General features: G+C 38.8%; 1 protein-coding gene and 1 pseudogene across 3 annotated transcripts in view; both read left to right on the top strand.

Annotated features, from left to right (window-relative positions):
• Positions 1-24,920, top strand: part of ADAM23 (ADAM metallopeptidase domain 23) — a 177,587-nt gene that overhangs the window by 62,678 nt on the left and 89,989 nt on the right. For all 3 annotated transcript variants that reach the window (XM_032754785.2, XM_058439253.1, XM_058439249.1), the window contains one exon: positions 23,803-23,866. In XM_032754785.2, the coding sequence (XP_032610676.1) occupies positions 23,803-23,866 (64 nt within the window). The remainder of the gene's footprint in view (positions 1-23,802; positions 23,867-24,920) is intronic.
• On the top strand, positions 9,007-10,780 carry LOC131383464 (tigger transposable element-derived protein 1-like; annotated as a pseudogene).

Genomic DNA, 24,920 nt, shown 5'->3' with positions numbered 1-24,920 from the left:
TTGATATAACTTTTATATATCCTTGGTATATCTTTGATATATTCCTTGATACATTCATGATCTATTTCTTGATATAACTTTTATATATCTTTAATACAACTTTTAAAAAAGGTGCCATTTAAAAATCCTCTGTAATATGTTAAATACATTTTTTCTTGGATAGAATATATTAAATGTAATTTTACTTTTTTAATATACAAAATTATTGTTTTGCCTGTTTAGTCAGCAATATGATAGGCTTAGTGACTGTTTTCTTGTTATATAGGTTATCATATTTGCCCTGAGTGAACCTGTTGTATCAGCCCAGCTCTTAACTAATTTGTTCCTTTTTAATGTGTTAGAGCCAGAATGAGAAATAACCAAAATTAGTAGCATTTTATGTAAGTCATGGGTTAGTAACCTTGAATAAAGACTTGAGGTCTTCTCTGGCCAAGTGTAAGAGATGCCCTGCCTTGAAAATAGTGCTTTAGAAGACTCAACTTTGTATCCTAGATGCTGGCCATGTTCCAGGTCCTTAAGAGTGTCATGAATCTGAAATCTGGAAAACAAAGGGCTTTATTTCACTTTTTAGCAAAATAGCTTTAGAAATGTAGCTATTAATTTGACACATACTTTGTAGAGTTACAGAGTTTGCACCAAATTCCACCATCTACAGATGAAGACCCAGAAATTTAGTAGTGGACACTTTTGTCCAGGGTCCCCTTGGGATATGTTGAGCCTTAGAACCCAGAACTCTGGACTTTCAGCCCATAGCTCTTGTCATTCTCCTTTACTCATAGGGACAGTATTGCCTGTAGGGCTCTTATGTGTGTAAGCTATAGATTATGTATGTGGAATTATTAAATGTACTCTCTGTACCTAAATATTTCAGAATATTTATATAGTAAAGATTAAGTAAAAAGAAGAATAAGTATGTCAAAACATTAATGAAGATTCTGGGACTGAGAATATGTTTTGAGGTCTTCAGTACCAGATTTCATTGCTATAAGACTTCCTCTTCTGACTTTGGTAAGAGCCAAGTGGCTTACAGGGGAAGAAGGGGCTATCAAACCTACTAGCTATAGAATTTGCCAGGAGGTATGTATTTGCAAACTAAAGCTTCTAAAGTGGTAGTTTAGATTTGGTTTTCACCTCCAGAATTGTCAGCAAAAGGATAAAAATTTTAGCTCAAAGTTAGCAGGGCCTGGAATCCAGGCAAAATAACACTAATAATCAACTTAATCACTAATAATCTACACATTTCCAGTGTGTGTTATAGTGTCCAAAGTGCCTTATATGAACTAACTCATTTTGTTCTCACAGCAACCAGGGAGATAGATAGTTATTATTTGTATTAGTTTGTTCTCACATGGCTATAAAGAAATTCCTGAAACTGGGTAAGGGTTTATGGAGAAAAGAGGTTTAACTAGCTCCTGATTCTGCAGGCTCTACAGGAAGCATGGCTGGGGAGGCCTCAGGAAACTTACAGTCATAGCGGAAGGTGAGGAGAAACAGGCACGTCTTACATGACCAGAGTAGGAGGAAGAGACAGAAGGGGGAGGTGCCACACACTTTTAAACAACCAGATCTTGTGATAACTCACTCACTGTCATGAAAACAGCACTGAAGAGTGAATCCTCCCTCATGATCCAATCACTTTCCACCAGGCCCTACCTTCAACATTGGGGATTACATGAGATTTGGGCAGGGACACAGACTCAAACCCTATTACTATTATTATCCCCATTTGCAGATGACGAAACTGAGGCATGGAGGAGTTAGATCTTGAATGTTAAGTTGTACATCTAGTTGATTTGATCTGCATTCTGGCTCTGGGTCTCCACTGGCTCTCTAAAGAGGCACCCCCCTCTAGCTGCAAGTGCAAAGGATATCCAGATTTTCACTGGGCTTTCTCCTTTTCCTTAGAGAGAATGTGGGATTTTTGCGGGTAACACAGATTTACATTGGTTCTTGGGAGGCCTAGCCTTTTTTAGTTGTGTGTTGACACTTTATAGAATGGATCATCACATTAAGAAGGGTTAGATTTAAAGTCTAGAGTTGTCAGACAAGACAAAATAATTTATTTCCTGTTAAATTAACATATGCCTCATAGAGGCTACCAGGTTTCATGAAATTTCTTACCAAGACTCTAGACAAGCCTTTTGTTTTTTCCTCACCACGACAATTTCTGTAAACAAAAGGTGGTCTTTTTCTACATGGTTATTCTTTGTCATATTTAAGCAACTTTTGCAGAGGAAAAGGCTTATGGGTGGGGATTCATTACCACCAGCCAACCCTGGACGCTGTAGGATGGTGGGAAAATAAAGTAGAAGCAAAGCAGAATAGGGATGCAAAAAGTAGTAACTTCACTGAAAAGTGAAATGTAGTGGGCTAAGCCTTTGCTCTCAAGGTTCACCAAGTGGCTGTTTCGCTAGGCAGAGGAAAACTTCAGTTTAGGAGTCTTTCTCCAGGCCTTCTCCACCTACTCACACTAAAGGCTGTCATGGACTTTAACGTTCCTAGGTTCCCACTGTTTGGTTTTTACTCTTTCAAGCATTTCGTCAGTTATAGCTTGAAATCTATATTTGTATATTGAAGTAAACAGAGTACCTTCATTTGGATTTTACCTTTTAGACTGCAGATCTAGTCTGTTTATTTTTATGGATGTTTGCTCTCTGAAGGGTAAAGCCCGTCATGCTTTATCATCATTTGGATTTTTTTCTTAACTTCTCTGCTGTTCACAAAAACAATCTAATTGTTTAAGCAGGTGTGTAGTCATGTCCCTTAGTTTTGTCTAAGTAAAATGAGAAAAATCTTGTTTTCCAATCAATCATACTTGCATTTTGATATGAAACAGCAGGTGTTTGTCATAATTAATTGTTAGATAAACCTGTATAAGTGAAAAAGAGTGGAATGGCTGAAATCATTTTTAAAAATGGAAAAAGGTGCCCAGAGGATCTGAAAAATGTCATGGGATTGGATTGTACCTTACCTTGCAATAAAAGGAGATTCACATCTGTTTAAGGACTCTTGCTTTTCAACATTCACATAGTGAGATATAAATGCAGGGCTATTTTTTTTAACTATAAGAAAGTATATTTAAAATTTGTCCATTGATAAAACTATGACATCCCATATGATAAGTTGCAGTCAGATGCTTGCATGGTAGGTGATATGGTTTGGATCTGTGGCCCCACCGAATGTCGTGTCGAATTGTAATCCCCAGTGGTGGAGGTGGGGCCTGGTGGGAGGTGATTGGAGCATGGAGGCAGACTTCTCATGCATGGGTTAGCACTGTATCCCGCTGGGTACTGTCCTCACAATAGTGAGTTGAGTTCTAATGAAATCTGGTTGTTTATATGTATGCAGCACCGCCCCCCCTTGAATCTTCTTCCTCCTGCCCTGGCCATGTGAAATGCTGGCCCCCACCTTCACCTTCCACTGTGATTGTAAGTTTTTTGAGGCCTTCCCAGAAGCTGAGCAGATGCTGCCATGCTTCCTGTATAGCCTACAGAACTGTGAACCAATTAAACCACTTTTCTTTATAAATTTCTCAGGCTCAGGTATTTCTTTATAGCAATGCGAGAAAGTACTAATACAGTAGGATTTATTGTATGGCTTGTTCCCAGGTGCTTCATTAAAAAATGTACTTTTCTTAGTGAGATTTTGTCTGAATGTCCACTGTTGTGTATTTTTAAGCCATAGTCTAATGCTTTTGTTTGGTCTCACTGATATAAAAATGCAAACTTGCCTTTTAAGTTTATGGGTGTCTTTAAGCTTTCCAGGAGTCTTTTATTTCCTGATAGACTTTATTTTAGCCCGTAAATTTATAGGCTGGTATTCGATGGTGATTATAGAGCACAGATCTGCAGACCAATGATCCTGTGCAGCCTGCTTGGGCTTCCCTCATTTCTAGGTCTGTCTTCCAGTGGAGGTAAGGGTATAATGAAATGAAGAAGAGACAAGGAGTTTTTCTCCTTTAGAAATAAGTTGCCTAGTTCACTTTTTTTTTTTTTTGAGAGAGACTCTCTCTGTCGCCCAGGCTGGAGTGCAGTGGCGTGAATTTGGCTCACTGCAAGCTCCACCTCCCGGGTTCACGCCATTCTCCTGCCTCAGCTTCCCAAGTAGCTGGGACTACAGGCGTCCGCCACCACGCCCAGCTGATTTTTTGTATTTTTAGTAGAGACGGGGTTTCACCGTGTTAGCCAGGATGGTCTTGATCTCCTGACCTCGTGATCCGCCCGCCTTGGCCTCCCAAAGTGCTGGGATTACAGGTGTGAGCCACCGTGCCTGGCCGCCTAGTTCACTTTTTATCACTTTACTAACAGGTCTTAGAAAAGGCTAGGCCAGGCATGGTGGCTCACACCTGTAATCCCAGCACTTTGGGAGGCAGAGGCAGGCGGATCACCTGAGGTCAGGAGTTGAGACCAGCCTGGCCAACACGGGGAAACTCCGTCTCTACTAACAATACAAAAATTAGCTGGGCATGGTGGCTCATGCCTGTAGTCGCAGCTACCCGGGAGGCTGAGGCAGGAGAATCGCTTGAACCTGGGAGGCAGAGGCTGCAGTGAGCCAAGATCATGCCACTGCACTCCAGCCTGGACTGAGACTGAGACTCTGTCTCCAAAAAAAAAAAAAAAAAGGAGAAAAAGAAAAAAGAAAAGGAAGGGGCTTACTAAAGCCCCCTGCTTTTCAAATATCACCTAATTAAGCTAAACATAGCATGTGTTGAGGTACCTACTAAGTTCCAGGTGCTGAAATAGGCGTTTTGTATTTGAGTAGTAAAGACCTTGTCGTATTTCTGAGAAGTCATCAACAACGTAAGACTTGTAACAAACGCACCTTGTTAACTCTGTGGATAATTTTCTCAATTTTTCTCTCTGAGATCGCTGGCAAAGTTTAGTCCAAAACCAAGGATTCATTAAAATGGCAGCTTGTCATGATGAAGCAATGAATATCCCAAGTTACTTGTTCATCCTCAATAGTGAAGTTAGAGACCTGTTGTCACCAAACCGTCATATAAAAAGAAGATAGCAATAGATGTTTATATTAGTTTCTTTTTCGTTGTCAGAAGTCTTTGTACTTTTGAGACATAGAAGAATAGCTGCTAAATCAAAAGCAGTTTTTTTGTAAAGAGATAATGTTTTTGGAAAAGTGACACTGCTCATTATAAAATGTCAAGTCGATAAAAAAAGAATACAAAGTGAAAAACAGATTCGTATTCAGAAGTAACCATTATTAATATTGTTAAACTTAATTCGGAGAACTCTATGTATACTGATAGAAGGCTTGATAGTTTACACATATGAGATTATTCTATAATGATATTTTAAATATAAATGATTAAATTTAACAAAATTTGAATACAATATTAAATTTATTTTTCAGGGGGAGATTATTTGTATTTTCTTTTTTCTTTTTTTCTTTTGGAGATGGAGTCTCGCTCTGTCACCCAGGCTGGAGTGCAGTGGCTTGATCTTGGCTCACTGCAACCTCTGCCTCCTGAGTTCTAGCGATTATCCTGCCTCAGCCTCTCGAGTAGCTGCAACTATAGGCGTGTGCCACCATGCCCAGCTAATTTTTGTATTTTTAGTGGAGATGGGATTTCACCATGTTGATCAGGCTCGTCTCAAACTCCTGACCTCAGGTGATCTGCCGGCCTTGGCCTCCCGAAGTGCTGGGATTACAGGTGTGAGCCACTGCGCCCAGCCTGTATTTTCTTTACCTCTGTATTTTTGACATTGTAATGAACTTGTATTATTTTCATAGTTAAAATTATATGACAAAAAATAAACTATGGTAATAAGTTTTATGTAATAAAGACAAGTATCAGTAGTGGCTGTGTGACACATGAGTGATTCCTTCTCTCCTCCTGAGCCCGTGGCTTTGACATTACCTAATAGTTGCAGGAGTCTTTCCTTTGGATCCCAGACTTGAGCTCAGAATCTTTATCAACATAGTTTTGTAGATTGTCAGACCCAATTGACTGCAGTTAGTCTTGAATGGAGACTCATTTCCTAGACTTGGTCTCTTTAGTTCCTTCCTAGTTTTTGCTTTCTAATTATGCATCATAGTTATGAAGTGCATATACTGTGCATGAAATCACATTAGGAGGAATTATACATGGAGGAACTCATGGTCTGTGATTCTAATTATGAGCACCTTCTTTTGGGGCTTAATAAATATTACATTTAAAAGAAAAACAAATGAAATGAAAGGAATTGGTGAAGATCAGACAAATACTGTATTTCTTTATAACAAAAGATATTACTTGCTAAAAAAAATCCTACTAAAGTTATGAAGAACTTTGTATGGAGTCGTTTAAAAAGAAATGCCTCAGATTATATATTTAAGAAGAGAAGAAATTTATATACTAAGACTTCCTTCACTTTTCTTCATTCTCACCTGTTATAATATTGTTTTTACATTGCCAAGATTTATTAAATTTGCATTTTGTTTAGTAACCACAAGAAATACCAATTCTTTACTTAAAATAACTGGGCCCGTCATGGGTCTTTTTAGCATGGTTTCTCCATACTTCCTGGATTATTTGTGTTTTGCTTGACTGGAATTAATTAAAAAGCAGATTGTCTGAGAAAGACTTTTGAGTGTTGTATTTCATGAGTTCTTCAACAGTTGGAAAATGTTTGAAGAATAACTTGGCTGGGCATGAAATTTTGAATCATAGAAATGGCTCAGCTTAAGCTGGAGATTTACTCAGTGAGTGTGAGGCCACCTAGTTTTTCCTTTTAGAGAGCTCGCTTTTTCAGCCTTAGATGGTCATATGATTTTTCTTTTATCAGTAACTTCCAGGTGTACTAACACTATTTATGTTCATTGTTTTACCAGTTTTTCCAGGAACATGGTATATATTTTTGAGCTGCAAATTCAAGTCTTTCTTTGATTTTAGGAAAGTTCTGTTCTGTTATATTTTTACCTATTTTTTCTCTTCCATGTGTTTTATTTAGGAGTACCTACCAACAAGGTGTATCTTTTATCTTTTTTGTCTATCATCTCATTTTATCATTGATTCCTGACTGTATTTTCATTGTTTTTCCTTTTTCTAATTTGGGCTGCACCCTTGTACTATTTATTTTTTATTTCATTTTTTTTCTCTCCTGAGCTTTGCCAGCTGCTTTTTCATGTTCTTTTATGATGTCTCTTTGAAGTCCTTTTACAAAAGAGGTTCTTTCTATAATTTCTTTGAGATCAGAGTATTTGAACATTTCCTCTGTTTTCTTATGATGCATATCCTTCATCTCCCCTGCGCTTTGCTACTTTCCTTCTTTCTTTTCTTCCTGGTTACCTGTGTTCTCTTCTTTCTCATTATGATTCTTCCATGCATGGGGACAGCTATTTGCTGAAGCAGAGTGTGGGGAGGAGAGCCAGGGGGGACAGGGAGGGAAGAGTGAGCCAGGGTTCCACAGCTTGTTTGGAGTTTGTTGTTTCGATCACTCTTCACCAGTCTGTTGTTCTCTGCCTTGGAGGGGTAAATGCCTCCCCAGGGGCATGATCAGGTCAGTGGAGCTCATAGCAGAACCTCCTTGGAGCTCTGTGTGGCAAGCAGGCGTTTGAACTTTCACATTTCTTCACTTCACCTCTGGAAGGTCGTCTGACATGTTGAAATTCTGGGGATGCATGTGTTGGCTTAGACTTCTCAGTATTTAGCTTTGTAGTTTTTAGCAACTTGAAATTGGACTAATTTCTTTCTATAGGGAATCTATAGTAATTTTTTATTCCTCTTTTTTTATTCCTTTGTTGCTATTTATGAGGAACTTATCTGTGCAAGGAATCCAAATAAGGAAAAATTAATGATAGTCTAAGACAGAAAATGAGAGAGAAGGAAACATTTTCATTCCGTGGAAGTATTTTGACTGTTACATATTTCCCTAGGTATGTTACAGTGTCAGTGGCCTTGGATGACAAGGTAACAATGAGGTTCTGTTAACTAGGAACATTCACTGAGTTATTCAACACTAGGTGGAGATGACTGGGATTTGGAATATTTGGAAGGTAGTTTCAATGACATATGTGGTGAAATGTAGGTAACTATAGGAAATGGTGTAATGCTTAGAATTCACATAAAAGAGATAAAGAGAACTGATATCCACATGCTTATTTCATGAGATTATGGGTTTAAAACTTAGAATTACTTTCAATTTTCTAAACAAGCTGCTTAATGTCCTCTTAAAGGACGAACAAATTCAAATTCTTCTCTAGTTAAGAATTGTAAGAATGATCAGGCATGAGACACAGAAAAAAGGGAAAAAGCCTCATTATGCTATTACTTCACTCATCATTTCTGATTTTAAATTGCAGTTTAGTGTGGGTATTTAAATTGCTAGCTATTTCAAAAATGTCCTCTGGTTTTAGATACTATAATCAGCTAATCAGCTGAAAAGGCTATTGAGTGCTGTTACATGGCCTCAAGATTTAAAAACTTTTGTATAAAAATAGAACAATTTATAATACTGACCCTCTGAGCATGCATGTGAAGACATTCCTAGAATAACCCTTTTTAGAGTTATTGGATGTTCTAAATAGTCTAACAATGTAATGTATTGTCTTTGATGAAAAAATAGAAACTCTGAAAAAGACTTTATTTTTTTGAGCAAAAAGCATCTGGAAGTGCCTTGAACTATATAACATGAGTGCACAGATATACCTAGTTTTATGTTCTTCACTTAATTGTGCTTTGCAGATATTGTGCTTCTAACAAGTTGAAGGTTTTTGGGAGCCGTGCATTAAGCAAGTCTGTTGGCACCGTTTTTCCAACAGCGCATGCTCACTTCACTGTCTGTGTCATATTTTGGTAATTCTCACAGTATTTCAGACTTTTTCATTATTATTTAAATTATTATGGTGATCTGTGATCAGTGATGTTTGATGTTACTATTATGGTTGTTTTGGGGGTGCCACAGACTGTACCCATAGAATCCAGTGAACTTTATGGATAAATGTGTATGTCCTGGCTTCTCCACCGACTGGCCATTCCCTTTCTCTCTCCCTCCCTGGCCTCCCTATTCCATGAAACACAACAATTTTGAAATTAGGTCAGTTAACAACCTTATACTGGCCTCTAAGTGTTTAAGTGAAAGGAAGAGTCACTTGTCTCTCACTTGAAATTAAAAGCTAGGAATTATTAAGCATAGTTTCAAGGCATGTTGAAAGCTGAGACAGGCTGAAACCAAGGCCTCTTGAGCCAGTTAGCCAAGTTGTGAATGCAAAGGAAAAGTTTCTGAAGGAAATTAAATGTGCTATTCCAGTGAACACAGAAATAATAAGAAAGTGGAACAGCCTTGTTGCTGATACGGAGAAAGTTTTAATGTTCTGGATAGAAGATCAAACCAGCCAAAACATTCCATTAAGTGAAAGCCGAATCCAGAGCATATCGCTCCTCAATTTTATGAAGGCAGAGAGAGACGAAAAAGCTGCAGAAGAAAAGTTTGAAGCTAGCAGAATTTGGTTCGTGAGATTTAAGGAAAGAAGCTGTTTCCATAACATAAAAGTGCAAGGTAAAGCAGCAAGTGCTAATGTAGAAGCTGCAGCAAGTTATCCAGAACATCTAGCTAAGATAATTAATAAAAGTGGCTACACTAAACAACAGATTTTCAGTGTAGATGAAACAGCCTTCCTATTGGAAGAAGATTCCATCTAGGACTTTCATAACTAGAGAGGAGAAGTCAAAACCTGGCTTCAATGCTGCAAAGAACAGGCTGACTCTTGTTTGATGATAATGCAGCTTGTGACTTTAGGTTGAAGCCAGTGCTCATTTGGCATTCTGAAAATCCTAGAGCCCTTAAGAATTATGCAAAATCTATTCTGCCTGTGCTCCATAAGTGGAACAACAAAGCCTGGGTGACAGCACATCTGTTTGCAGTATGGTTTACTGAATATTTTAAGCACACTGTTGAGACCTATGGCACAGGACAAAAAAAAGATTCCTTTTTAAAATATTACTGCTCATTGACAATGCACCTGGCCACCCAAGAGTACTGATGGAGATGTACGAGATTAATGTTGTCTTTATGCCTGATAACACAACATCCATTCTGAAGCCCATGAATCAAGGAGTAATTTCAACTTTCAAGTCTTATTATTTCAGAAATACATTTTGTATTACATTTTGTAAGGTGATAGTTGCCATAGATCATGATTACTCTAATGGATCTGGGCAAAGTAAATAGAAAACCTTCTGGAAAGGATTCACCATTCTGGATTCCATTAAGAACATTCCTAATTAATGGAAGGAGGTGAAAATATAAACATTTACAGGAGTTTGGAGTAAGCTGATTTCAACCCTCATGGATGACTTTGAGGGGTTCAAGAGTTCAGTGGAGGAAGTCACTGCAGATGTGGTAGAAATAGTAAGAGAGGAAGAATTAGAAGTGGAGCCTGAAGATGTGACTGAACTGCTGCAATCTCATGATGAGACTTGAATGGGTGAAGAGTTACTTAAGTGGTTTCATGAGATGGAATCTACTGCTGGTGAAGTTGCTATGAACATTGTTGAAATGACAGCAAAGGATTTAGAATATTACATAAACTTGGTTGGGCAGAGTTTTGAGAGGATTGACTCCAATTTTGAACAATGTTCTGCTGTGGGTAAAATGCTGTCACACAGCGTCACATGCTACAGAGAAATCTTTCATGAAGAGTTAATCAATGAGACAAACTTCATAAATTGGCACAGCCACTCTAGCCTTCGGCAACCACTGATCACTCAGTTCAGCAGCCATCAACATCAAGACAAGACCTTCCACCAGCAAAAGGATTACAACTTACTGAAGGGCTCAGGTGATCATTAGTGTTTTTTAGCAATAAAGTATTTTTAGATATAATGCTATTACACGCATGATAGACTACAGTACAGTATAGTGTAAACCTACCTTTTATGTACACTGGGAAACCAAAAAATTGTGTAACTTGCTTTATTGTGATACTTGCTTTATCGTGGTAGTCTGGAACAGATCCTGCAGTATCCCCAAGGTATGCCTGTATCTCAGTATAGTCGTGATCATAGGTCTTGCTTTTCTTTAGATTCACCGTTGGTGTTATCATCCATGAATTTCACCTTCCTGTGTACAAACATCTCTTAATACAGTAGGAGAATGTGGGAGTCAGAAAAGGAAGAAATTTATTGTCATTATGAACTCAGAAATAAGTTTTCTAGTGATCATTGAAACAACTGAGATTGATATTTTCCAGCCATGGCAGTTTTGGTGATTGAAAGCAAGATCTGTTTTTTAAAAATCAAATACAAGTTTGCACATTCTTCCAGGGAAGGGCACAGGATAATTTCCCTTGCCATTTTATTTTGAAACCAGCTTTGTTGTGGTGGCACGCTCCATGAGATTTGCTCCATGTTGCACCACACACAATCTTTGCTCCTCTGTGTCCTTCCATAGAAAAAAACGGTGTGGGGAAGGATTTGGTTTGCCTTACCCTTTAATCTTCTGCTCCTACAGCTCTCTGGTCTGATAGTTCACTATTTTGGTAATAAAGTCAGATATAGTTCAAATCCTGTCTGGTCTGTTATTCGTGAAATTTTTGAACTTTTCCATACTTTGGCATCCTCCAAGAACTTCTTTTTCCTTTCTAAGTTTTACTCTTTTAATAGAAATGGACTCCTACGTGAACACTGGAGTCTAAAAGTGGCCTAATAGGCTTGCTATTTTTAGAGAAGGAGAAAGTTGCCTTTTGTTCTTTCTGTGCTTTTCACCTCCCACATGTTCTTTAGAGCTTTTTTTTCCCGTTCTGGTCTTAGTAGTGACAGCTTTCTAATTCCAGAGGCTTTTTCCTGGGTCTGTTTCTGGCTCAATTTGTCTCATACTCAAAATTTTTAATGTCAGAATTGGGCTGGGCTCTTCTGTTTCTATTATCTGTAAACATTTTGGGTTTCTTTTCCTCTAATTTATGAAAATTATGAAATGTACACATAAAGGAGTGGAAAATATATTCACCCAGTTTAAAGAAGAGTAATAAAATGGACATTCGTATATACCCACCATCCGGGTTGAGAAATAGAACATTGCTTGTGTCTCAGAAGCTCTCTGTGTTCCTCTCAGTCATGTTCCCCCACTGCAACTCCTACCCAAGGTAACCTCTCATCCTGAAGCTTACATGGAAGATTTGGGCATTTTTATTAAAAAAAAAATAAGAAAGAAAAAGCCAAGTAGTGATAAAAAATAGTAACAATAGAATTTTCAGGAAAAAAATAAAGATAATGTAGATGCGTTTTTTTTCCTAACATTCCACAAAAGAATAATTTGTTTAGGATTGAGGAGAGAATTAATGCTTGTCTTAGTTTGCTCAGGCTGCTATAGCAAAATTTCATCAACTGGGAAGCTTAAACAACATTTATTTCTCACAGTTTTGGAGGCTAGGAAGTCTAAGATCAAGGCACCTTGAGATTTAGTTGCTGGCAAAGACCCTCTTCCTGGCTTATAGACAAGCCACCTTCTTGCTGTGTCTTCACATGGTAGAGAGAGGGAGAGACAAAATTCTTTGGTCTCTTCTTAAAAAAGAGTACTAATTTCATCTCGAGGACTTCACCCCTTTGCCCTCATCTAAACCTAATTACCTCCTAAAAGCCCCATCTCCTAGTACCATCACATTGGGGGTTAGGGCCTCAATATATGAATTTTGGGAGGGCACAGACATTCACTCTTGAAGGATTTCAGCTATTCATGCTGTGTCACTGAAATTAGAACTAGTGTAAAAAGAAAAGTTCACGTACATATAATGCAAATATTCAGTGAGCTGGCACCCAACCTACCCTTGTTTGATAAGGAATAATTGGAAATTTTCTATTTTGGCCTAGCAGTTTGAGGGCAGACAACTTCTTCTGACCTCATTTCCTCCTGATCTTTGTGGACATATACCAGCAGCATTTCCTTGTCTTACTATTTGTTATAGCTTGCTAAAATAAAAAAATCACTCTCGTACACACAACACATACACCTAAACACACGTATGCACTTTCTTTGTAAAGCTCTGTTTGAAATATACTAAAGAGGACTGTTGCTGAAGTAATCTTGCAATCATGTCTGCTCTCATCCTTTGTTCTTTCAGCCACACATTCCCAGTCTTCATGGGCTGACTGCCTGGGATTGACTTTTGCCTTCACAGATACTTATCTACAAAAGATAGAGACAGAAAGTAGCCCGAGTCTCAGTTTTCTTGCTGCTACTGCCGTGTGCTACCTCAGACCCCTCATTGCTTACCTGGGGGCTAAGCCCTGCCTCTGGGACCCTCAGGTTCCTGTGGATTCCTGTCTTCAGTATGATGTACCATCTTGTTTTTTTCTGAGCTGCTTGACTTGTTGACTCTTCATCAACAAACGTTAGAATGCCTACTCTGTGTAGACAGCTATACCAAGAACTGTGGATGCAATGTGGTGCCTGTCCTTTTTGTGGGATGGTTATTTTGGAGAGTCTAGTTTGCTTATCTAGTGTCCACAGGCTGGTATGATCTCTAGCCTTTATAGGCATTTCTCTTGACCCAGAATTTTGACTCTACTAGACCACAAGCTTCTGGATTTTTCCTGGAGTGGCCACTTCATTTTTCTACCCGTCATGAGTTACCAACCTTGGTGTGGCTTTCCTGGATGTGAATCAGTTCATTTAGGACTTTTCTCCTATCTTCTCTAGTCCTAACCATTCTGGTTCCTGGAACTGATACTGATAGTAAATTCGCCATAATGGACCATATACAGTTAATGCTAGCATTTCTACCAGGGTTCTGGTAGAAATAAATAGCCTTCCAAGTTCTGAGTTCTGGTTCTAGAGTTCCCTTTCCTTTGAAAGTCCTACCCCTTGCTTAAGCCTGTGGGTCACTGTTTCTAAACCCACCTTTTCAACACTATTGCCCCATATCACTGATGCCCCAGCTCAACTGGACTTTTAGCTTTTCCCTGAACAGGCCTCTTTGCCTTTTCCTGTTTCATGGCTTTGTACACAGTGGTCCCTGTCTATAGGATCTTCTCTTTCCTGCCCATATTTCCCTGTCCAAATTGTATCATAGAGACTGCCTAAGCCCTGCTTCTTCACTAAAGGGTTCCCTGATCATATTAATTGAAATTAATTTTCTCCTTGAGGGCTGCTTGATGGTTTGTTTGTTATTTATGGTAGTAGGCTAACTGCTGCCTTGGCTTATTTTAGCAATGAGATTATAATCACCTTGACGGTGAGAGGCATTTTGTTTCTCTTTTTGTCTTTACCTACTCCCACCAGCGGATGTTCAGGGAACATCCATCTCATTGAGTTTAGGGGATGTAGGGAAAGCCTGGCCAGCTGCTGCTCCCTGCATGGTAGGTGGTGGTATTGTGAATGTCTGTGGTTCCTGTTGTTTCCTGGACCTGAAATTTGTCCTTAATTAAATAATTCCTTTATTAAAGGAGCTATGCTTCTTTTCCTTTAAAAATATAGCTTGTATTGTGGTTTCTTCTTAAAATGGCAGTGTACATTCATTGTAAAAATTTTAGGTAATACAGTTAAGCAAAAGAAAGAAAATAAAAACTATTGAAAGTTCCGCAGGAAACAGTAGCTCACTGCTATATTTGGTATACACCTTTTCAGACATTTTTCTATATGTGAATGTATATATATAAACATACTTCTAAAAAGTTGCCAAGCATAGTATTCTTTTATTTTTGTTTTCATTGAATGATGTTGTGAACATCTTTCTAAGTGTCTGTAAAAGCACTAGAAAGCTGCTCTCACCTACATCGTGCATGTATTGTTTTTGTCTGGTCATTTCCTCAGGAAACCCTTATGAGTGGAACTTGTGGATTAACGAGTGAACATGCTTTCAGGGCTTTTGATACCTATTGCCAGATTGCCCTCTGCATGCCAGTTTTCCTACATCCTTGCCAGCAGTGGCTACTGTCATTCATTTTTATTTTCTAAAGTAATGGTGGAAAACGATCTCTTTCATTATTTTAATTCACAGGTATTTTATTGCTAGTGCAGCTGTAGGTTGGTATATGATTGACCACCATGAATATTTCTTGTTTTCTTTTTTCATGAGTTGCATGTTGTATACATATTTCTTCATGTTTATTTAAATCCAAGTTTATTCATAGGTTATATATATGTATGTAAATATATAGGTGTGTATATTCATATACATATATCTCTGTACATTATACATATATAAATAAATTCAACTATATCTGTACACATATAAAACTTTTCCCCTTGATTATTTTTAGATGTTTTTTATTGGTTGTACATGTAGAAATGTATTTTGTTTTTGCATACTTATCTTGTAACCAGCCACCTTACTTAACTGTTATTATTTCTGATAGTTTTTCTGTTGGTTTCTTTTTCATTCTTTTGGCTATTTTATATATACCTAGGAAGAATAGAACACCATATAAACAGATGTGCAGTTTTTCTGTATAGAATGAAAAATGAAAAAAGTAAAGAATGAGAAAAGTAAAAAAATGAAAAGAGTTCTTTTCCTAGAATGTGGCAAAAACTGGACTTGGAAGAGAGTAGTTTCTTCTGTACAAGGTTACCAGAAGGCAAGGCTGATCATGGATCCTCTTCTGTTCTCTGCAGTATCACTATGTGTGATGCTTGCTTTATAGTTATGTTAATAAATATTGGATGTGTCAGAAAAGAAGCTGGATTAGCAATATTCACCAACTATATTCATTATTAGCTTTGAAATTTGTTCATCATAGCATTTCAGTGATGTGTAACTATGTGCAGAAGATACGCCTTTTTTATTTGGATCCAGTTTTCCTTGTGTTTAATTTTTTTTTTTTGGTTTTATGACATACGGGGGTAAAACTAAATTGTGAAAGTAACCATGATTCTGTCATAAAGGAATCTCAAAATTACTGGAAACTTGGAGAGACACTGGTAGCCACAACTAGAAATGTGTTATCCACTTCATATGGTCGGGCTTTAAGTTAAGGGGAAGAAATGAACATCTTTCATTTTTTATTTAAAGATTTTTCTTCTGATACCACCCTCCTCAGAAGGGAACTCTCACTGGCTTTTATCGGCTGATCAAGCCAGCTGAGTGAGGGTTCTCAGCTTTTATATCACCTCAAGTCTCCTAACTCTTCCTTTCTCCACTCTACAATTAGCTTGCAGGCCTGCCTGTGTTTCTTGTCCTCATTATACTAGGGTTTTCTAAACTTTATTATGGTTAATGGGACCATTACCTGAGATGCAGGAGTACCTACACATTTACATTTCCACTGCAATCTCTCATATGGTTTAGGAGCACATTAAATTTCTCTTGTTACCCCAAAGAAAAACCTCTATACCCTATTCATGCTAGGAACATTCTCTGCCTGCAGTTCTGTTCCTATGAAATGTGCCCACACTTACCAGCCTTTGCCTGGCATGCCATCTTTGTCTGACTTAACACAAAGCCTCTATGCAACCTATAATTATTTTCACCCACTTTATATATCATTGCTACATGCTTAAATCCCAGCCTCTCCATGTCCTCGATCTTTTAATGTAGCTTAAAAGTCTTACTGTATTGTTCACACTCAAAGGAGTATATATTTTTTAGCTGAAACAACTTTTGGTATAAAAACTATTTTAGGTGGTATGAGTCTAATTTTTTTAAAACTTTAGAAAAGTAATGGTTGAAAAATTGTTATACTTTTAAAGTCTTCTGTTACAAAAAGAAAAGCAATATAAGAGCAAGCATAATTGTAGGATACAAGCTTATGTTTATATGAATGTATTGAGTTTAAATTTTGTGTTTGCGTTACCACTTACAGTAATTATCTAGTGAATTTAAAATATCTTATGTGTATAAAAGGACAAAACAGAGAAGCTTCTAATGGAAAGAGGGAGCGGGCACGGTGCTTCACTGTGGCTTCATGGAGCCTTGGGCATAACAATGTCACTATGCTCGAGGCTCCATGAAGTTGAGAGTCTCCACAATGGCAGCATTGGTTGGTTGTCATTAAATGAATGAAATGTGGACCTGGAAGGAAGGGGTGGTAGGAGACTTCTTGGATGAATGTCAGGGCTCATTTGGGTGTGATTAGGGTTCCCAGTACTGAGAAGTTAAGCGCTTTCAAGCAGCAGATAATCAGATGACTGACTTTGCATGAGAAATATGGGCATTTGTGGTACTCCTTTTCTAGATATAATTTAATTTTTCTACTGTTTGTTTAACTTCTGTTCCTGTCCCAATTTGGACACATATGGAAGTAACTTACATGTTTTACTACTGAGAATTGAATTAGGGTATTTGTGCTACTGTTTACTTAGGAACAAAGATGTATGGCAAGGTGTATGGCTGGTCACCACCTGACAAGTTCAGTGTCTTGCAGTGAATGTGATCTCATAGCTTCCTGACTTCCACAACTTACACTGCTGACTCCACTTGCCCAGATCCGCCTACTGATGTTATGCACCGAGAGAGCCTAAGGCACCTACTCAAGGCTTTCCTAAAACAGTGGCTGTATTAGTCCGTTTTCACACTGCTGATGAAGACATACCCAAGACTGGGTAATTTATAGAGAAAAAGAGGTTTAATGGACTCACAGTTCCACCTGGCTGGGGAGGCCTCACAATCATGATGGAAGGTGAATGGCACGTCTTACATCGTGGCAGACAAGAGAGAATGCGAGCCAAGTGAAAGGGGTTTCCCCTTATAAAACATCAGATCTCATGAGACTTATTCACTACCATGAGAACAGTATCAGGGAAACTGCCCCCCATGATTCAGTGATCTCCCACTGGGTCCCTCCCACAACACGTGGGAATTATGGGAGCTACAATTCAAGATGAGATTTGGGTGGGGACACAGCCAAACCATACCAGTGGCCATGTGAAACCCAAAGGCCGTGACAGAACCCAAAAGCGACTGGAGGAGAAGACATACTCACAGACTGCTTGCTTACTAGAGTCTCAGCTTTTGAGTATTTTCCGCCTTGTAGACCAACCTGACCTTCCATGTAGAACTCGATGTGTATACCTTACATTTGGCCTTTAGGTAGGGTGACCATATGCCCCAGTTTTCCCAGGATAGCCCTTCCTGGTTTATGTGTGTCTGTTGTCCTGCCACAATTATTAATATGCCTCTTTTCATTTCCAGAAATGCCCAGTTTGGATGATAAATTATATGGCCATCCAGTTTTTAGGCCTTGGTGCTTGCTACTATTCATCTAGACTTTTTTTTACCTAGTTCTGCTGGTGAAGAACTGCTGTGTGGGCCTCTAGGTTCCTTCAGACAAGCTTCTTCTCAGCAACTCACTCAATTTCCTAGTTAGAAATAAACTGAGTGCTTAATACAAAATTTCAGAGAATACAGATTTTAGAACTAGAAAGGACTTCCAGAGACTGGTAGTTCAACCACTTTTTACAATGAAGTAAATGATTTTAAGTCATGTAGAAAAAATGATTTCCTTTGTGGTCCAATGTGTATCTTTTCTAGTAGTCTTCCTCAAAGCCCAAGGCCCAGTTAGCCACGTTGTCTTGTTCTGAACAATTGTTTTCTTTGATCAGCCTGCCCTTAAACTTTTCTGACCAGAATTACTCCAAAGAGAAGCATATTTTTGTTTGTTTGTTTTGTTTTATTCTGAGACAGAGTGTTGCTCTGTCGCTCAGGCTGGAATGCAGTGGCGCGATCTCGGCTCACTGCAACCTCTGCCTCACGGGTTCAAGCAATTCTTCTGCCTCAGCCTCCTGAGTAGCTGGGATTACAGATGCGCACCACCACACCCGGCTAATTTTTGTATTTTTAGTACAGATGGGGTGTCAGCATGTTGGCCAGGCTGGTCTCAAACTCCTGACCCTGTGATCCGCCTGTCTCAGCCTCCCAAAATGCTGAGATTATAGGCATGAGCCACCGCGCCTGGCTGGTTCTTTGTTTAAAGTAACGGGTTCAAGTTATTTTCCAAAAAAACTGTAATCTACTCTTCTTCGTTAATAGCTTTCCTAGGTACTAGGGAATCTTGGTACCTAACTTTTCCAATTATTAGAATCCTTGGCTTCTCCATATGGAACTTCCTTGTAATGGAAGATATAAACTTTTGGGAGTTTTGACCACATGGCTGTTTATGTGTCTACTTACATTAGAAACATGAATCTCATATTCAAGGATTCCAACAAATACACACACACACACACACGTCTATACACATACATACAAAACCTTCCTGAGGTAAATCTCTTTTTGTGAATTTCCAATTCCTAAATATAATAGCTCTGCTTGTATATTTGCTGATGATTATGAAATTCTTTGAACATAGATTTCTAAAAGATATTTGTGATAAATCCTGAAATTAGGACAGTTTAGACAATGTTTCAGTGACAAACATGAAATCTGAGACTTCAGCACTGTAAAATGTTATCTCTTCCCCACACTGTGATCTAGTGCAAGTTGAGCAGCTCTTTTAGGCAGTTCATCTCCAAATCATGATGAAAGAGTCTAGGCTGCATTCATATTTCTGTTATGCCATCTGGAGCGTATGGCTTCCAGGGTTGCCATGGAAGAGAGGGCTTAGATAATCCTGCAGGGATTTTAGTGGTCACACTAGAGGGGCAGACATCACTTCCTTCATCTCTCATTAGCCGTGATCCATTGTCTTGGCCCTAACCTAACTGCTGCAGAACCTGCAAAATGTGATCTTATCAGGATGCCAGGAAGGGGAAAATGAAATAGCATTTGGTGGACACACAGCATTATTTCTGCCCCAGTTCCCTTCATTGACCTGATTCTTGGCTCATTTGTCATGTTTCAATAGTTTTATTTTCTCCTGCTCTTACATGTTCTTCATATTTTGAGTAAAATCATATTTAGTCTGATTCTAGAGTTCCTAGAGTTTTCACTACTTTGGTGATGCAGATTCACCATGAAGGTGCAGAGTGAGTGGGTTCAAGAGTTTCCTTGTTCTGGTTCTTCCACTTTCTTTCACTGGCTTTGAACTTCCATCCTACGTTTATCCATTTACTTATAAAGGTCACTCCTCTTTCAACAGATAACCCGCATGAGAAGCATGGGAGTAGCCACAGAATACAGCTTTTCTGTAGCTTCAGTGATTGAAAAAAGATGTTTATTTTAGAATTTAGCATGTTCAGAGTTTGCCCACAAGTTATTAGTGTCTTCAGAACCAAACATCCAATTGGCTGATCAACAAAGTAAAATGCCAGTTTATGTTTGGGTCCACAATTGCTAAATAGATGAGTATTAGCATTTCAGAACATTCTGTTTCCAACAGGAAATTGTATTAGGACTACAGAAAGCAGAGGTGGAGGAAAGGACAACTCATCTTCAAGCATGTGGAGACATAGATTACCTGTTCCTTCCCGGCTGGCTGGGGCTGGAGACACCACTGCACAATCCACTATTCCCTTCTCCCTTTTTAGTGTTTCTTGTCCATCATCAAAAATTACATTTCAATATTATTTCAAGACTTTTATAATTAATTAGGTTACATTTCAGTTGACGTAATTCACTCTCAAGGAAATTATAAAATAATATTTTTGAGTGAGGTGATCAATCTTGCACATTTGTGCTGATTTTGCTTAGTTTCAATTTGAGAGTTGCATTTTTCAGCCTGTTTCCAAGCCCATATAGCAGGTGTTGGTAGATGTTTGCTCACTCAGCAGATATTGATTAAGGGCCTACTATGCATTAGGCATTATGCCAGGTGCTAGGGATACTGTGATGAGTGGAAGAATTAGTTTCAAGGGAGGCTGGCTGTGGTCAGACAGAAGGAAAGGATGGAGTAAATGGGGATGTGTGCTGTTTATAGGAAGTAGAAGAGTGGACTGGCGTGGTGAGGAGGGGCATATGGTGGTGTATTTCTCTCAGTATTTGCCATAGACCTCCTGAAAAGTAGCTGTTTTTCTTCTTTAAGATTCTAAAATGCCAGAGATACTAGAAACAGGTATGTTCATGAGAAGAGACCCTTAAAAAGAGGGAAGTAGGATAATTAAAGTGACCTTTATCAGATTTGGGAATTCATGGTTAGAATGCCCTTGTAATTACAGGCAAAATTAAAATAACATTGTTTCCAACTCTTAGACATGCTCCAATGATTGTGTGGTTGAAAATGTTGAAAATAGTAAATTACCTGTAGAGAGACACAGTTGGAATGTAGTTAGGGAGACCTCTCTGCCTTCTGGTGTTGCAGAAGCTTTCCACACAAGAATGATACCATCACCATCTTCATCTACGTGTATCACAGTGCTGGTAGCCAACTTAATTAACTAGCAGTGAAAGGAGTTTCTGCACCCTGTAAGATATTCCCCATATATACAGAGTTCGGTAATTGTCATTACTTTTACTATCTGAGATTTTTAAAAAGGAATGAGTAGACATACCACAATTTAGTTTCAAGTGTAGAATTATCCTTCAGTACACATTTGGTTTGTGATTTTAATGGGAAACATGTCTAAAGTTTAAGCATTGGCTTCCTTTCTGTGTTGGAAAGGTTGTCCTTCAGCACACACAGGACATACCCAGGAGGCCCCCAGTTACTCTGTTGACTGGTGCTCAGCACCCCTTTCCAGCCCTCTTCACTGGATTATTTTTAGAATGCATCAGATGCAGCTCTCAAAATGATGCAAAATCATTGAGTCCTCCCATTTTTCAGCTAAAGAAGTAGTGTCACGCTTTCCTAACAAGAAAACCTACTATGAGGCAAAATTATAGAAAATCAGAATAGCAGAGTAGGGCACAAGCTGAGGAATCTTCTGCTTTAGCCCTTCATTTTTGCATAAGGAGAAGTAAAGACCCAAGTTTAGAGCATACAGCTGGCTTAGAGTGGGACCTACACTTGTCCTTCAGTTCCCATTAGGATTAAATGAGTTAATACCATTATAGTCCTTATAACAGTACCTGTGCCATAGTAAGTGGTCAGCAAATGCCAGTTATCACTTGTCATTATTCCTAGTGATAGAGCCCAAACAGGAACCTAGATGCCCTAATAATCCAGTGCTCTTCAGGAGGCACATATTTTGTATTTCCACATTGTATGGGGAGAAATATGTTTTAAGAAGTTGAGTTAAAATAAAAATAGTGACCACCACAATGCCAATTTATGTGTACCTAATTAGCATACTCAGTACTCTGTACTGAATAAGTACTAGGCTAAGTACTGCATTTCTTAGCCCAGTACTGCATAGTCTGAGTTAAGTACTGCATATTCATGGTTTCCTTTAATCCTCACAATGTTCTGTGAGATTCACATTCTTGACCATCTCCATTTGACATACGAGTTGGGGAACTTGCCCAGGGTCACAACACTAATAAGGGGTTTTAAATAGGTTTTAAACACTGTTTGACTTCAATGACTTTCTTAACCTTTGTTATTTATTTGTTTATTTTAAATTTCTTTTTCTTTCTTTTGAGACAGGGTCTCGCTCTGTCACCCAGGCTAGAGTGCAGTGGTGCAATCATAGCTCACTGCAGCCTCGATCTTCTGGGCTCAAGCAATCGTTCCACCTCAGGCTCCCTAGTAGCTGGGACCACAGGTGCATGCCACCACACCTGGCTAATGTTTTAAATATTTTGGAGATGGGGGTTGCCAGGCTAGTTCTCAAACTCCTGGCCTCAAACAATTCTTTGCCTTGGCCTTCCAAAATGCTGAGATTACAAGTGTGAGCCACTGTGCCTGACCCCTTACCCTTTCTTTTATCCCACCAGGAATTGGCAAACTATTGCACACAAGCAATCTCTGGCCATTCTTAACTTGTACAGTCTGCAAGTTAAGAATGTTTATATATGTGTGTGTATATATATATATATATGTACATTTTTTTTTTGAAATGGAGTCTCACTCTGTCGTTCAGGATGGAGTGCAGTGGCATGATCTCGGCTCACTGCAACCTCCGCCTCCTGAGTTCAAGTGATTCTCCTGCCTCAGCCTCCTGCGTAGCTGCGATTACAGGCGCACGCCACCATGCACAGCTAAGTTTTGTATTTTGAGTAGAGATGGGGTTTCACCATATTAGCCATGATGGTCTGATGGTCTCAATCTCTTGACCTCGTGATCCACCCGTCTCGGCCTCCCAGAGTGCTGGGCTTACAGGCGTGAGCCACCATGCCCGGCCTTGTTTTATATATTTTTTAATGGTTGATAAAAATCAAAAGAAGGATAATATTCCGTAACACATAAAAATTATGTGAAATTCCAGTTTCAGTGTCCATACAGTTTTATTGGAATACAGCCATGCTCATTTGTTTATATATTGCCCATGGCTGCTTTTGCAATATAATGGCTGAGCTGAGTAGTTGTAGTAGAGACCGCATGGCCCACGAAACCTAAAATATCTACTCCCTGGCCTTTATAGAAAACACTTGCTGACCTTTGCTTTATACTCTTCCTTGATGATTACCTTTTATGACATTCCAACTGTTTAGGGCATAATTGTGGAATTTTTATAGGATCTGTCTCCTCGTGTTACTTGCCTTTTGGTTTGTTCTGTATTAATTAACATATCAATCAGATCCTGAATAATGTGAATAAAAAGAGTTCACCATCCGGGAGGCGGAGCTTGCAGTGAGCCGAGATCGCGCCACTGCACTCCAGCCTGGGCGACAGAGCGAGACTCAGTCTCAAAAGAAAAAAAAAAAAAAAAAAAAGAGTTCACTGTTAGATTGTCTGTGTCTTGTCTTTTTTTTTTTTTTTTTTTTTTCATAGACTGGGGAGTAATTTATTCCTGGATACTGTGTGAGACTCTTGATGATAACCTGTTTTTGTTTCTGTACTAACCATGGACTGCAGCTATTGTGGTTTGCATGCCCCTCACGTTCATTTATTGAGCCGATTGTTTTTAAACCTCCAAGTGTCTTAGATGCAGAAATCACTCTATTTTCTTTCCTTTGTAGTGGTTTGTTGTCTTCTGATTATGTGGAGATTCACTACGAAAATGGGAAACCACAGTACTCTAAGGTATGGTTACCGGTGTCGGCAAGTTCTCTAGTATAAGTGTACATATCATAGAGTTGATCAGTGCACACTGCGTTGTTTTGACGTCTGTCTCAGTAAAATCACCTGTGCTCTTTTACAATGATACTATTTTTAGTGAGGAGAAATTTATTAAAATGTACAAATGTTTGAGGTAACATTAGGTATTCAGGACAAAAAATGTTTATTGTTTTGATTATACATACAGTACCTTTTGTGAGAGTATAAAGAGCTATACAGTTCCATATCAGCAACTGAAAGTAGTCAGTAAAGAAGGATGAGGTTCATGGCCATCAAATCTGGATTAGAAGACTGGATGGGCTGTTAGAATGATTCTTTAGTGCAAATGACTTTGCTGCCCAAGAAGGGCAGAGGACAGGTGGAGGAAGTGAGATTTAGGTAGTACTTTTTCTCTAACCTTCATAACAATTCTATGAGGTGGATGTTATTATTTCTGCTGTACTACGGAAGAAATTAAGGCAGAGAGAGGGCAAATAAGCCTGCTTAAGGCCATGGAGCATTGAATATGAGGGTACTTGGGTATCTGATTCCTTCATTTGGAGATGAACTTTCTTGTCTTCAGGGAGGATTAATAAAGAGCAAGTGGATTTGGGTTAAAGCAGGGGAGAGAGAGAGATGATTTGTACGTAAGAAACAGTGACCTCCGTCAGTCAGGGTGAAGATCCCCAGAATGGCTACAGAAAGAAACTCTGACTTTTAGGGGGTCAACAAGTGCCACTGAACCTGAGCAGTGTCCCTCGTGTCCCGGTTACCGGGGGCACAGGAAAGGAAACAAAGTGGGGAAACATCACTGGATTTGTTGTTTGTTTTTTTTTTCCTAGATTGCTAACACATGTCAGCATAAAAGTAGCACCTTTCCCATATATGGACTTGTGCCGTATAGGTAACTGGGATTTTCAGTCTGATGGCTTCTCAGCAAATATTTATAGGTGTCCTTCATTATAAATACTGCTCAGGAGGCCCTGGCATGTCTCAGGATTTATAACATTCCAATTTGTAATTGGACGTGTTTTCCAGC

This window comes from Hylobates moloch, unplaced genomic scaffold, assembly GCF_009828535.3.
Source record: "Hylobates moloch isolate HMO894 unplaced genomic scaffold, HMol_V3 SCAFFOLD_1, whole genome shotgun sequence".
Taxonomy (NCBI): Eukaryota; Metazoa; Chordata; class Mammalia; order Primates; family Hylobatidae; genus Hylobates; species Hylobates moloch.
Note: the sequence above shows the minus strand (reverse complement) of the source record. Positions and strands in the feature narration are given on the sequence as shown.